The following is a 15,961-nucleotide window of genomic DNA, read 5'->3' on the forward strand; positions in this document are numbered from 1 at the left end:
TCCCTTATTTAGTCTTATTGCACATTTAAAAGGTTCAAGAGAAACACCAAGGGGTTCAGCAGCACACACTCAAAATTGGATGCAGCTGGCAAGGCATTTGTGCTTTCTCAACCCTCCATTTTAAAGGCTTCACTTGGCCTGCAAAGGATGTAGTTACAGTGGTAAGGAGTATTATAATCCGTGTCCTCAGAAAACTGCAGAGTTGTGCGCCTTTCCTGGAAACCTTGTTGTTTTTCTAGTTGATGGTCATGTTGTTGTATTAGCAAGTCCATACTCACAAAGTAGGATGTGAAATGACACTGTGGCACCACTAAAACATACAGTGATGCATCCTTGGAATTAGGAGGGGTACAAGTTGTGTAGGTCCATATATAATATTTCCATGTATGTAAAATTGGGATACTTTGTAATAAATTTTACAATGAATGTTTTCCTTTCTCATCATTTTACCATTAATCCACAGCCTTCTGTTAAAAAAATAGCCTATATCATTAGTATCCAAAAGTCATTAGCATCTGGGTCTGCCTCCTGTAGGAAGTTAGATTCCTGGAGTACTTAAACCCTAGCAGGCTCTGAAATGAGTTGATAGCTTGTGGTTTGCACACCTCTAGAGAGGGAACTAGATTGAGCCCACCATTAGTTGGCACAAATTGGCCGCTATGATGAGGCTGGAGTTGGAGTGCTTGACCCCTTCCTGCCAAGTCCGCCATTTTTCCTGGCACCCTGCTGGCTTAGGGTCCTTTGGTCAGGTTGTTGCAGTGCTTCTGGTCCTGAACATTGAATTAGCGTGAGTTGCCCCCAGCCAGATCACGAACCTGGCTTAAAATTAACATTCTACAATGTATTTGGTTTTTTAGTGGCCTTCTGGTTTGAGAGTTTAGGGGTCACTTTTTCAAACTTTTGTCCACATGAAATCATGAGGGGCTAAAAACTTTTTAAACAAAAGAAAGTTGAGAAATGATGGTCCAGTAGTTAGAGGAGGAGCCTACTACCAGGGAGACGGGGGTTCAAATCCATGCTGTGCCTGAGTGACATTGGCCATACCACTCGGTCTCTCTCTGTCTCCCCTCCGTATCACTGCAAGGGGGACAATAGCATGTCCCTCTGTCACAGGGTATTGTGAGGACAAATCCCATTGAAAACAGAGGCACTCAGATACTACAGCAAGGGGGTCACACAAGTAACTTATTAACCTAATCTAAGGCCAGAAGGAACCGTCCATCATTTCGTCTGACCCCCTATGTCACAGGTCACTGAATAACACCAAACCCAACCACCAGAATTAGACCCAAGTATTACAGCCCTCAGGTGACTGTGTGACAGGCAGAGAACAGGAAGGTCTAACATGCATCAATGCCCCAGGCTCTGGCAGTGGCAGGAAACTGATTTAGTGGGATACCCGGACAATCCTAACAAGTGACCCATGCTCCAGTGGCAGTGAAAGGCAAAAAAAATCCCCAAGGCCCCTGCAAATCTGAGCTGGGGAAAGATTCCTTTCTGATCCCAAATGCGGTGATCAGTTAGACCCTGAGCATGTGAGCGAGGCCTACCAAGCCAACAGACCGAATTCTCAGGTACCACCTCACAGCACTAGCCCACCTGATACATAGGCCCACCTCCAGCTGCAGCTCTCTTTGATACATCAGAGGACAAACCCATGAATATGTTGGACTGGGGGCAGAGGAGAAGGAGTTTACTTTTTGACCTTTATAGGTGACTGAAGCCCTGAAGGATGAGATTTTAGGAACATAACGTGAACTAGGAGGGACACCTTGGCTGCTGAGTCCTGCCCATCAGCACATGACTCTAGGAGGTGGGGCATTGAGAAGGATACCAAATAGGAGACTCATACAACTGAATATTAATGTTAGTCACATTCCAGAGGTTACTTACCAGATTTTAGGACTAGAAGAGACCATTAGATCTAGTCTGACCTCCTGAACCCCACAGGCCATTAAGTTTCACCCAATTATCCCTGTACAGACTATATAACTTATGTGGCTAAAGCATTCCTGCCAGGAAGGCATCCAGTCTGAACATAAAGACATCAGGAGGTAGAGAATCCACCATTTCCCTTGGCAGTATGTTCCAATGGTTCATCATCCTCACTGTTCCTTTTTTTGCCTTATTTCTCGTTTGAATGTGTCTGGCTTCAGCTTCCAGCCATGGGTGGTGGTTACATTTCTCCACTAGATTCTCAAGCTCTTTATTACCCAGTATTCTCTCCTCATGAAGGGACCTACCAAGTCACCTTTCAATTTGTACAATCTACCAGATAAACAGATGGAGCTCTTTCCATCTCTTTGCAAGGTGTTTTCTCCCACTCTCCAATTATTTTCGTGGCTCTTTTCTGCACCCTCTGATTTTTTTTCAACCTCTTTCTAAAACATGGCACCTGAACTGGCTGTGTCATTCCAATGTCTGTCGCCAGTGCCGCATACAGAGGTGAAATCACCTTCCCATTCACCAGTCCCCTGATTCGACATCCATGGATCACATCAGCTTCTGCCACGGCATTACACGGGGAGCTCCTGTTGAATTGCTCGTCCATGTTGACCTCTAGCACCGTTTTGGTGTCACCATGCTCTAACGCACAGTCTCCCATCCTGTAGGGTTCTTAGATGCACAACTTTTACATTTGGCTATATTTATATGCACTTTGTTTGGGCCCAAGTCACCACCCTCATTGGTATATATTATGCCACCAGTCTGTCATCCCCAAGTTTAGCAGAATCCTGCTAGAAACACCACAGGTCAATGATGATTCCCCACAAGCTGTGAGATAGGCCAGTTAGCCATTTTTTAATCCGTTGAATGTGTCCTTCACTGATTCTACATAGTGAGAATTGTAATGTCTGAGTCTGACTTTAAGCTCTTCAGGACAGGAGATGTCTGTCAGCATTTTGCTTGGTACTGTGAAATACAGAAAAGTAGACAAGATATTTATTGTAGGATTATAAAATACTTACACATGTGGAAGCACTATTACATAAAACCAATACAATTCTTTAGTGTAAACATGAGCGTGAAATATTACAGAGAATATCTCGATATCTTATGTAAGGAAAGTAATTTGGGTTTTCTTCCATTATGCAGTGTTTTCCTCTACTGTTTAGCTGATTCTAAAATCAGCTAAATACGTATTAATTCCTTCTGCTGATTTGTATCAGCAATATTGCAAATTCAGCAATTAGTCTCAGGGGAATGACTGGGTAGCAGCCCGTGAAGAGTGATGATGCCATTTCTCAGCTTTGCTTTCTAAAAATAGAATCCTGCTGATCTTGCCACAGTGTGAACCTCCCAAATAAATAGGAACCTTTTCTCCACCAAAAGCCTCAGACAAACTTTGAGCTTGAACTTGCTGTTGAGAGGTCAACTGACAACTCTAGCCAGAATGAGAGCCCACACTGCTGTTCTGCTGGTGTTTCTGCTGGTGATCTGTCACTCTGTTTATGCAGGTAAGTACTTTCATTTCTTGATGGGGCAGGAGGGGTTACACTCACTCTTCTTGAAAGAGTAAGGTAAACATTAAAAATGTTTTTCTCTATCAGATTTGCAATGTGAGATCCAGCGGACCAGGCACTGCTCTAGGAGTCTGGAGACCTGGGTCCTGTTCCCAGCTCTGACACCTATTGTGGGACCTTGGGCAAGTCACTTAACCTCTCTGTGCTTCTCTGCCTCAAAAAACTTACAATCCACATAAAGGACAAGAGAGGGGGAAGAAACTCTTACGTGTAGGTACAGCGCCTAGCGCAAAGGGAACCTGCTCTCTGTTGAGACCTCTAGGCCCTATTGTAACGCTAATTAAAAGATGCACCTACAGATGCAGAAAGGCACCTAGTGGATTTTTCAAAAGCACCAAACTCCCATTGAAATCAACATTGTCATTAAATACTTTTAAGAATCTGGCCCTTACTCATGCTGCATGGTACCTTACTCCTCCAATTACCTCATTTGTTTTAATAAGGCTACCCGTGGAGTAAATGCAACAGACGCTGACCCGCTGTGCCTCAATTCCCCATCTGTCCAATAGGGATAATACCACCTACCTTACAGGAGTACTACGAGGACCAATGCATTAGTCAGTACAGTGCATTGAGATCCTCCAATGGAAGGGGGCTTCAGAAATACAAGGTATAATAATTATTTCCCTTAGTTGTGGTTAAAACTCCCTTAATAACATACTAGAAAGCAAGGATTTCTCTGTCTCACTAGCTAAGTGTAAGATACTCACTCTATTGCTATCCCTGAATTATAAATTTGGTGAATTTTTGCTCCACAGCTATCCTAGAAACCAACGGTTCCTATAAAAGCTGCAGATGCACAAAGCAGACTTCAGACTTCATATCGCCAAGGAGATATGAAAGTATTGAGATCATTCCCTTTGGGGGTGCCTGCCGAACCACAGAAATTATGTAAGTGACATAAGTTGCTTTTAACTAGTCTCAATGCACCAAGCCTCTAATTGTAAGTGTAATTGGTGCCCTCTTCATAACTAAAGTAGATACACTGATGCAGGATATACATTTACATTTACATTTCAGCTTCCATATAACAACGAAGCTATATATTGGGTCACTTTTTGTATTTATATAAATAATGTACAAAGAGTAGGTTTTAATGCCCAAAGTCACAGGATTGACTTAGTGCTTAGGGGAAAATCAAGAATAAAATCTTCTTGGCTTAACTACAGCCTTGAATCATCCTTTCCCCCCCCCCCCCCCCCCCCCGCAGCTACGTGAACTGGTTCCAGCGTAGTAAGGACAGATTCAAATCAAAGGTGTTAAATGGTGAATTTTTTAAATTTTGTTGTTTTTTAACTTCATGTGCTTCTGCACTTCCTGTTCTTTGGCCCAGACTGGAAGTGGAAGAACCAAAACACCACAAGGAATTACTCTTGTGCTATTCTCAGCCTGTATAGATTCAGGAAGAACTGGAAATCTTCCTAAAGAGCTTGAGGTCACCAGATTTCCAGCCCAGTTCTGAGACCATAGAACTAGGGATACACTTTAAAATGGAGATGGAAATGAGTGACTAGGATTTGGTTTGGAAAAAACCTCTCAATCAGGTGTTGGTTTTGTCAAACTAATAAAAGGGACCCAGGTCCCATTTTATCTGAGACAAAGTTTTGAGACTGAGAACTAGAGAAAGTCTCTTCTGTTTTCTAGAGAAACAGCTACAGCTTTCAGAGGGGTAGCCGGGTTAGTCTGGATCTGTAAAAGCAGCAAAGAGTCCTGAGGCACCTTATAGACTAACAGACGTTTTGGAGCATAAGCTTCTGTGTGCTGCTCATGTGTGACCAAAGCACCTAATACTTTTTTAGAATATGCTCATAGCTAGTTATTTCAAAGTAGTGGGATTTATTTGATTTGTAGAAATACATGTGCTAGAACTTGCATCAGCCCAGTGATCTCCCTCCTTCAATCACACAAATGATCTTGATTGCCCAGTTATGTGTTGTGTTGAAAAATCCCTACTCATAGGCCCTGATGAGGCATGTGTGAATTTATACATGTGTAACTGCAAGTTGTCTCACTGACTTTGCAGAGTCGGGGCTTTAAAAGAGGTGTCTACTGATCACACATGGTGCGAGTTAAATCTGAAATTTTGTTGTGCTTTGAATAGTTGAAAACTTGTACTTGTCCTCATGTTATGCAGAAATTACTTCCGTTTGCCCATTTCTTTACATTCTCAGTACTTTGAAGTCTGCTCCATAAGTTGCCTGTTTGAGGGATGACTATTGCTGCTAATAAATTATCTGACGAAAGCACAGTATTTAATGGAAGCTTAAACTCCGCTTGTTTTTCAGACTCAAACTAAAAACAGGGCAGAAATTGTGTGTGAATCCCAAGGCCCCCTGGATGCAGAAATTGCTGACTAAGATCCGTAACCAGTAAGTCTCATTTAAATTATTTGCCTGTCATAGAATCCAGTCCTGCAACCATTCTTCATGAGTAGTCTGACATCGGTGGTACCAGGTGCATGAGTTGCAGAACTGCCCCCTCAGTTGTAGCAGTTCAGACTAAAGAGACCTGGTCTTGAAGCCTAACTGTGTGAAGCTGCCTCATTTTAAGTTAATTCTTTGTTATACAACAGTCTGAGTGCACAAGCTGTAGTTAAGGTTATATTTGAATTTTTATTCTAACCCTCTGTTTTATCAAGCTCACACTTCTCTGAAAAATGCCCCTTCCTGCCTGCAGTCTGCTGCTTGGTCTCAGTCAGGAAAGAAATTATCCTGGAAAGTTTGAGCAAGATTCATTTGGTCATTTTTAATTAATAGAAAAGCAAAAATAATATCCTCACTTAAACTTCAAGAAACTTATTTGATCAGCTCCACAAATCAAGCTTTCCGGTTGGCTATTCTCTCTGGATATTTCCATGTCCCTATCAGTGTGATATCTGAGTGCTCAGGAACATCAAATTAATTTACTTTACTACATTCCTGTAAAGTAAGGAAGTACTAGTTTTGCAGCTGTAAACAGGTTAGAACACAAGACTCATGAAAGCCCTTTATCTCATTGTGTGACCTTCGTCAAATTGCATAAGCAAGTATACTGTAGAACCAGGCTCTTAAGTCCCAGCTGAATGCTCTATCCACAAGACCATCTGTCTACGCTGAGGACTAGATTCATTCTTTTATTATTAGAAAAATAAATTAAATGGTAACTTTGGGAAAGCCAGAACAACCGTTTGTAAACTACGTACTAATACTTGATTGGCTTTGCAACCAGTTAGGTTTTGAGCTTAAAACCTAAGCTAAAAGCTGTGAATTTTTCCTTTTAAAATACTGACTTATGAACCTTTTTCCAGTGGGAGCAGATTTAAGCCAATGCTGAAGGCTTTTGAAAACCCAACCTTTCATGATCTAACATTTAACAGGGATATTTCCCTTCCTGATTTTTGAGCATTTACTTTTGGATCTTTAAAATTTTTGTTCAATATAAAATATAAAATAGAAGATGTACAACATGGTTAAGATAAAGGATATTGTAAGAATACTTCTCAATTCCTGACTCTTGAGTAATAAAATACAAAGCATTACACCAGTAATGTAAACTCTCATTTAATTATGAAAATTGTCAGGCAAATTCCACTGGGACAATGTTATCTTATCAGTTAGGCCATTTTAGAACAAAGTTGATCATTAGTGATAAAGCTGAACAAAGTCCGGTCAGGAAAGTTTTACATGCTGCGTGTCTATTTTCAAATGAGAGATGTTACTCTTTTTTCCTAACCCTCTGTACAATGATCTAGCTCAAACCACAGGCCTGTCCCATTTCTTGCTTATATACAATCAATGGATGGCCATAAAAAGCTCTGTACGCATGATAATTATCACAATTGCTTGGTTTGTTTTTTTCACATAATTAAGAAGGGTCCTAAATAAAGTTTGAGACCAACTTTATCCCCCATCTTACAGATGGGAAAACAAGGCACAGAGATTCAGTGATTTTTCACAAGGTCAAGTAGTACAGATGTAACAGCACACCCACTTTCTCTGCATTCACTTTTATTTTCCCCTTACAGAAAGGAACAACCACCTTCCTCACAAAATGAATAGAAGCGTAAACAACTTGAGAAGGAAAAAGGATGGAGGGCACAACCTGATTGTTTCCTAATTTTGCTTTTGCTGCTTCTTATCTTTGTCTTGCTCAGCCCTCAGAATCATTCTTTCTAAATGAGCAGCAACTTTCGTTAGCTGCTGCTCCCCTCTCGCATCTTTCAGAAAAGCTCGAGCTGTTTTTACATTAGTCAGATTTCTTGTTCAGTGTTTCAATGCGCTGCCTCATGCATCATGAGTTATGGAAGAGAAACATCAAATCAAACCAACTCCAACACCACCACTTTGGGTTCTTGGAATAAATGGACTAAAAAGTATTATGGCATCTGATATAAGAAGAATTTGTGGAGTGAGCTATTATTTTCTTGGTGTCCTTTTTCCATATTAAAAACTTCCCAAATATTAATTCCTACCTTGTTCTTTGCTTGCTAGTAAATTTTAAGTCACAGTATATCTTAAAGGGCCCTTTCCACCCTTGTTGGAATAAATGTGAAGCACTTTCAGTGCAAAGTATTCTTTTGAACAGATTGTGATCTTTTAACTTTTTATAATGGACTCTTCGTGTGTGTGCTATGAAGCAAGTGCAATTAAAGCTCACAGTTTACAATAATTGGGTCCTCCTTTTAATCTAGTGCTGATGACTCTCTGGAGTTTTGGCAAAGCCATCTGCAATTCGTACAGCACCTAGCACAATGATGTCCTGGTCTATGGCTGGGGGTGCTATTCCAGTACAAATAGTAACCTGTTCCTGCCCCTGCTCTGCCTCCTCCCTCCCGGAAAATCCTAAGCACTGCTAAACAGCTGTTAGGTGGCTTGGAGTGGGAAGTGCTGGGAAGGAGGCGCAGGAGCAGGGATGTGGCACTCTGGGGACAGGGGGGCAGATCTGGACCATGGGATTGCCAGCCCCGTGCCCCTCCTGGAAGCGGCTGGCGCTACATCGCTGCGGACTCTGGCGGGGCAGAGGGCTCTGTGCACAGACCTCGCCCCACACTCCCATTGGCTAGGAACGGGGAACTGTGGCCAATGAGAGCTTTGAGGGAGGTACCCACAGGCGAGGGCAGCTCGTGGAGCCCTTAGGGGCCACAGGGATGTGATGCCAGTTGCTTCTGGGAGGGGAGCGGTGCAGGGCCAGGGCAGTCAGGGAGCCTGTCTTAGCTTCACTGCGTATCACTGCCACCCTAGAGCCACTCCAGGCAAGCAGCGAGCCCTCTCCTGCACCCTGAGACCCCTCCCACACTCTGCAGCCCCTTCCATACCTCAACCCCCTGCTCTCAGCTCCCTCCTGCACACCGCACTCCCTTCCATGCCTCAGCCTTACATTCATGGCCCTGCATGCAATTTCCCCACCCAGATGTGGCCCTCAGGCCAAAAAGTTTGCCCACCCTTGTTCTAAGCTTTCTGCTATATTTTGGATAAGACATAAGAGCCTGAAAAAGCTAATGCTCTGAAACTAATCTATAAGCCTGTATTACACTAATCCAATTCTATGAGATGTTTTTCTCTACATGACTTTTCTGGGAGCATTGCTCTGTTAAAGGACTGAGGATGCAGTACAAAAAGCCTTGTTTATCTTATTTATGTAGGCGCTAAGCCTAATAATGGAAATTTAAAATGTCAGTATTTCACTACTGATATTTTAGCAGAAATCGGCAATAGCTCAAGAGTTAATAGTCACCTATCCTGGGACATTGATTAGCATTGGGGGAGGGACAGGACCATGTAGTATTTCCATCCATGATCCTAATCTGATCCATCGCTTAACTCCCACTCCACTTTCTGTTGTCTCTTCGTTAGTGAATTGATAACATGAAGCACGTTAGCCAATCTGTGCATTATAAAAATAGGGACATCCTTTCCATTTGAGAACTGACGAATTAAAAGTGAATCCCTGTATGACTTTTCTGTCTCAGTCAGACACTGCCACCCATTGGTCAGTTTTCACTTTAGCAGGGAACCAGAACAAGGAAAGGTGCCAGCAGGTGACTCCCACGGCTCGTGGCAACTGCCAGCTCAGTAGAACACAGGAACTGCAGACTGAAATCATAGGTGGAGTTGTGGGGTTGGGGGAGGCCATAGGAAGGCGTTGCCCCCCTGCAAACTACAAACCTCAGGCAGAGGAGAAGGGAGGTTGCTCCCAGCTTGCGCACCTGAGGCAGGGAGTCCGAATTTTGTTTATAAACAGAGTGAGTAGTGGCGATTAAAATAAGAATGGGCTGTTAAGATGTTTCTAAAAGTTAAATGATCTGTTACAAGCTTGGTGAGCTGCAAAAAGTAAGTAGCCTAAAATAATAAAGTTACTAATATCTTCCTTTGAGAAGATCACTGATTTTTTTTAAATAAAGGAAATGCAGTAGCTCTCATCTCCCTGGATGTTAGTGAAGCAGTTGGTACAGTTCCAGTTAAATTGGAGAAGCTGGGGATTAATATGAGAACTGAAAGGCAGCTAAGGAATTGGTTAAAGGGGCGACTACAACCTGTCATACTGGAGGGAGGTTACTAGTGGCATTCCTCAGGGACCCGTCTTGGGGCCAACCTTTTTTAACGTTTTTATTACTGACCTTGGCACAAAAAGTGGGAGCGCACTAATAAAATTTGCGGATGACAAAGTTGGGAAGTATTGCCAATACCAAAGAGGGCCAGAATATCATACAAGAAGATCTGGATGACCTTGTAAACGGTAGTAATTGAAATGGGATTATATTTAATAGTGTGTAAACAGAGTCAGGATGAGCTCTACCCTGATATTTGGTGGTGAATTATGGTGATTGTGGAAAAGAATTTCAGAGGCTGATGGTGTTTGCATAGGCACATCCACTCCGCCTAGCATAGCCCACGGCTGCCTAAAATGGTTACTTTTACAGCTGTGGTATCCCCAATTTCTTTGTTATTGGGGCAGAAGGAATAAAGTGTTGTCACCCTGATTACGTAAATGAACTACGAAACTGTTTTATGATAAAGGGTTTCACTATCAACTAAATAGCACTTGCTAGACAAGGGACATGGGTTCCAAAACCCAGTGAATTGAGAGGTTGGGGACAAGTATTTGTATCTGGTGGTGTAGGCTCCTTGCATGAGTCAGAAGCACCAGTTCCACCTACTTCTCTCTCTCTCTCTCTCTCTCCCCCCCCCCCCCCCCACTGTGGAATATCAGAGTTGGTTTTTGATTTCCTTAAGAATCTAGATACAGGTTGCTAAGCTGAGCTCACTATGGGCTAATGGTGCACTAGCATTGGGGCTTTCCTACTGTGAGCTGAAATCACTTAAGAGCTGGAATTGCTGAGCTGAGAGCACTGAGAACTGTGCTAACTAGTGGGGGAGCCTGAAGCTATACTACAGAGCAGAGCAGCTGGCAGAGCGGAGTGGAACAGTTTGTGGAGCCACGGAGTGAGTGGGGCCGAGTAATTTGTGGGGATGGCTGGAGCGGATCACGGGACGGCTGGTGGAGCAGAGCAGCTGGCGGAGGGGAGAGGAGCAGTTTGTGAGGACGGCTGGAGGAGCAGAGTGGAGTGGCTGGTAGAGTTTGTGGAGAAGGCGGAAGCAGAACCCCACGGAGAGGCAGGGTAGTTGGCCCCGGACCACGTAAGGTGCCCCTTTCTACCCAGGCGGGGGGGGGGACACCTCTGCAGATAGACTCTCAAACTCTGGGGCTGCATTGACCTGGGACAGAGACTTTTGGTTTGTGGGACTTTTGGGACTGTGGGTGATCTTTGGGTTGCTGGACTCTAGGGACATTTGGAGTCTTGGGGTGATTTGGGGGTTGCGGAACTCAAGAGCCCAGGAAAAGGACAAGACCCAATTTCCTGGGGTGGGTCTTTGCTTATGGTTTGGTCTATGAACTCTAGTTGAGGTGTGTTCCCAATTTAATGCTTGTTGTTTAGCTCATGTAATTAAACCTTTTCTGCTACACCGAGACTCTGTGCTTGCGAGAGGGGAAGTATTGCCTCTTTGAGGCACCTAGGGGTGTGTGTAAGATTTTCCCAGGTCACTAGGTGGGGGCTCGACCTGGTTTTGCATTACTTTGTAGGGAAGGGACCTCTATGGATTGAACCCGGCCCTTGCTGCTAGCAATTCGGCCTGGCAGAAGGGTTACAAGTGCAAAGTGCAAGGTCATGCATTTAGGGACTAACAAGAAGAATTTTTTGCTATAAGCAGGGGACTTATCAGTTGGAAGTGACAGAGAAGGAGAAAGACCTGGGTATACTGGGTGATCACAGGATGACTATGAGCCGTCAATGTGATACGCTTGTGAAAAAGGCTAATGCAGTTCTAGGATGTAGCAAGCGAGGTATTTCCAGTAGAGACAGGGAAGTGTTAGTACCATTATACTAGTGAGATCTCATTTGGAGTATTGTGTGCAATTCCTGTCTCCCATGTTTAAGAAAGATGAATTCAAACTGAAACAGGTGCAGAGACAGGCTACTAGGATGATCTGAGGAATGGAAAACCTGTCTTCTGAGAAGACTCAAAGATCATGGCTTGTTTAGTCTAACCAAAAGAAGGCTGAGGGGAGATACAATTGCAGTCTATAAATACGTCAGAGGAATAAATACCAACGAGGGAGAGGAGTTATTTAAGTTAAGCATCAGTGTGAGTTGCAGAACGAATATATATAAATTTGCCATCAACAAGTTTAGGCTTGAAATCAGACGAAGGTTTCTAACCATCAGAGGAGTGAAGTTCTGGAACAGCCTTCCAAGGGGAGTAGTGGGGCAAAAAACCTAACTGGCTTCAAGATTGAGCTTGATATGTTTATGGAGGGGACAGTATGACAGGGTGTGTGGCCCATCTGGAGATGGAATGCTAGAAGGAGTGGGCTCTGCGGTACTAAAGGGAATTCTTTCCCAGGTATCTACCTGATGGGTCTTTCCCACATGCTCAGGAAGGAATTTCTCCCTGGGTCAGACTGGCAGAGATCGTGGGGGTTTTAAACTAGTGTAAATGGTGAATTCTCTGTAACTTGAAGTCTTTAAACTATGATTTGAGGGCTTCAGTAACTCAGCCAGAGGTTAGGGATCTATTACATGAGTGGGAGGATAAAGTTCTATGGCCTGTAAGGTGCAGGAGGTCAGACTAGATGATCACCATGGTCCCTTTTGACTTCAGTAAGCGTATCTGAGTAAGAATAGACATTACAATTTTAAACCTAACCAGTGTTTCATAAGTGACTTGCCACAAGATGTCAGAACATGTTAGTATTAGACCTGAGTGGTCCAGGAGGTTCCCTCATCTTCAGAGTCAAAGTCAGAGACACTAAGGAGTGTTTCCTACAACTAGTTTGAAAAATCCTAAACTATTGAGGAAGATCATTTCTTCTCCAACCTATGCAGAAGAGAAGCAGGGTGGGAAGTCTAGATGCAACTAATTGCTCTAGCGCAGACCATGACACTGAGTTTGCTTTCCCTGTATACTCTAGGGCCCAATGTATCAATTTTGCAGTGTCTATTCTGGAGTATTCACTCAAAATCCATTGTTTTCGCACTTTCATAATTGCAAATTTTCCCATGGGAATAGCTGAACCCAAGAATTAGATTAATCAAATCAGGGAACAGAAACGCACCCTGTGGCTCATCTGTCTGATAATCACTCGTGAAATCTGAGCTGTTTTGATCAACAGCTGACGGTGTGCTCACAGTGAAATAACAACATCCTTGGCAAACTAGTTCTGCCAAATATCTCCAGCAACAAACACTAGGGGACTTGTTCACAGGCAATAGGCAAACAGAAAAACAAGGGCTATGTAAAGTGAATAAAAAATTCATGGCAAATAATTTGCCCAATTCTGAGTCTGTGCACTTAATGGCAAACATTTGTATGGAAGTACGAGCATTCCAGTCCCACACCCATTCAACTGTTAGCAGCACTTCGGTGCTGCCTTGTCTTTAGGGAAGTAATGGGAGCATGAGCACTTCGGACTACCTCCAGAGAACGTAAATTCTGTTAAATAATGTGGTGCCTCAATCCAGAGTAGAGAACTGAAGCCACTGCTAGATATGATTTGGCTCAATTGGGTATATATCTGCCTAGATAGTGAAATACTGTGGTTAAGCAGTATCATTGCAAAGTCAGCTGAAGGCAGTTGCCCTGCTGCTCCAGACCATTGTCTGGCTCAGGGGTAGGCAACCTATGGCACGTGTGCCGAAGGTGGCACATAAGCTGATTTTCAGTGGCACTCACACTGTCCGGGTCTGGCCACCTGTCCGGGGAGATCTGCATTTTAATTTAATTGTAAATGAAGCTTCTTAAACATTTTAAAAACCTTATTTACTTTACATACAACAATAGTTTAGTTATATATTATAAACTTATAGGAAGAGACCTTCTAAAAACATTAAAATGTATTACTGGCAAGCAAAGCCTTAAATTAGAGTGAATAAATGAATATTCGGCACACCACTTCTGAAAGGTTACAGACTCCTGGTCTGTCTGGAAACTTTACGCTCACATTGAGAAGGAGCACCTCGGCGCAATGCTGGTGTGTGAAAAAAATTGTGAAGTCGTGTATGGATTAGAATCTTGTAAACCTTTCTCTGACCATTAGAAAATAGTAAGGTCTTAGTGCACTGAAGGACACCTTTATCATCTCATAGGCACATGATTAATGAAGTTTTACCTGAAGACTGTCCACATATCTGACAAGGCCTTTGTAGTTGCTGATATCTTGTCTAGATGCCCTTTGAATGGAACTGACGTGGGAGCAATGCCAATTTTAAGGCTTAGGCTGACGCAAGACTTCCCCAAGTGACTAATTCTTTTACAACAAATGTAGGCCCCTACCAAAAACTGGAATTCCAGACAACATTCTTGCTCATTAGTGGCTGGGCAGAAGTGTTATGCAAGTGCATTTAGTAGCATCTGAGCATTTCTTCCTGGAGAGAAGCAACAGTAGGCAGCAGAAATTTGGCCAAATACCCATCAGATTACCTAGCTGTCCTATTCTCCAGAAGTGATATGCCATTAAAATCTCATAGGGCTATTTTCTTGTTGATTAAAATATAGTAATGACCAAAGACTTGAACACTTTCCCCTACTGCCAGCACACCCCAACTTGTCACCATCTGTTATTTTTGTCAAGAAACCGAGCTTACTCAGCATGAAGTTAGTTGTACGCTGTAAGAAATAGTTCACAGAAATCAAACTACTCACTCATTATATTTCCCTCTTTTAACGCATGAGGGGTCATGCTAGAGGAAACGTATAGGAGCACTACCTCAGGACAATTCCAACGACGACACAAAGTGGAACACCCCAAGAGAGAAGAATGAGAGAGACCAACTCCAAAATACTGCATGGCTCAATTCATTCACCTCGGGAGGTGGGAGATCTGGAGCCACATTAGGTAGAGGGGAAGATTTGAACCCACATCCTGGGTGAGAGCACTAACCGCTGGGATAAAGGTTAGACATGGGGGCAGTGGCACCCCCACTGGCTTCTTTGAGCAATAACCAATCTGATGGGCCTCACAGGTGAGATAGGTGGGGGAATGTGAGGGAGTTTGGTGCTGAAAAACATTTAGAAATCTGGCCCTAGGGGTCAGGACTTACTTAAGCGGCTTTGCACATGTCCATTGGAAGAAATGTAGGCACCTAGGGAATTTTACCAGGGGAAATGTAGGTACTTAGGTGGGGTGGTGGCAGCTGACCTGGAATTTTGATGATCTACATTTTGGGTTTGGGCACGGGCACCAAATGTGGAAGGTTGAGCCAGAGCCACAAAGGGATTTAGGCACCTGACAGGCTAGCCCAGGATGTCAGAAAATTTAACCCAGCCCTTTGATTCCCTTTCAGGCACATTGATCCCACCCCCCACCACCTAACAGCTGTTTAGCAGTTTCAGCCACCCCACTACACGCAGTGAAAGAGCCTAGCAAGCAGTGCCCTGACATAACTATACGTCCACTATGCACAGGGCCCCTGTTTCCCACAGGCTTTCCCTCCAAAATGCCCTTTCTGTCCTCAGGGTCCTGCATTGCCTTGGCTCGCTACCATTTAGCCATTGCCATTCCCTGAAGGTTTCTACCTCCGTGTGGTATTTATTTCATAGCCACCACCTCCCTGTGTTATCCCTGCCAAATGAGGTCACTGCTTTCCTATAGCGGCCAGGCCTACATTTTGCCCTTAGTACTCCACTGACCTTTGCCTGTAACACGCATCACCATGCACTTCCTTCCTGCCTTCCCAGCATAAGCATATTTGCTAGCTGGATTGGCTGCCCCCACCACCAGCTGCAATGAACTCCCTAGAAGTTAGAGATACAATTGCTTCCTTTGTTCAGACTTTGGCTGGCAAGCAGTTGTGCTTCCTCCTGTTTTCATTCTAAAGAGAAGTTTTATTTGCAGTGCTGGGCATCACGAAGCACAGCTGTTGTTTTGTCTTCTCCCTTCCCCCACAGCACAGAGATTTC

At 43.6% G+C, this 15,961-nt stretch overlaps 2 protein-coding genes across 3 annotated transcripts in view; both read left to right on the forward strand.

Moving 5' to 3' along the window:
* The first annotated feature begins 3,383 nt into the window (after window positions 1–3,383).
* LOC127047200 (C-X-C motif chemokine 13-like) lies at window positions 3,384–8,020 on the forward strand. Its single transcript, XM_050945247.1, has 4 exons — window positions 3,384–3,458; window positions 4,283–4,415; window positions 5,810–5,893; window positions 7,528–8,020. The coding sequence occupies exons 1-4, from the start codon at window positions 3,395–3,397 to the stop codon at window positions 7,559–7,561; spliced, it is 315 nt and encodes a 104-aa protein (XP_050801204.1). The 5' UTR covers window positions 3,384–3,394; the 3' UTR covers window positions 7,562–8,020.
* A 1,638-nt stretch (window positions 8,021–9,658) lies between these two features.
* LOC127047193 (C-X-C motif chemokine 13-like) overlaps window positions 9,659–15,961 on the forward strand; it is a 30,098-nt gene continuing 23,795 nt past the window's right edge. For both annotated transcript variants that reach the window (XM_050945237.1, XM_050945236.1), the window contains exon 1: window positions 9,659–9,744. The gene's annotated coding sequence lies outside the window, so the exon portion shown is untranslated. The remainder of the gene's footprint in view (window positions 9,745–15,961) is intronic.

Source organism: Gopherus flavomarginatus, chromosome 3, assembly GCF_025201925.1.
Source record: "Gopherus flavomarginatus isolate rGopFla2 chromosome 3, rGopFla2.mat.asm, whole genome shotgun sequence".
NCBI classification, from domain to species: domain Eukaryota; kingdom Metazoa; phylum Chordata; order Testudines; family Testudinidae; genus Gopherus; species Gopherus flavomarginatus.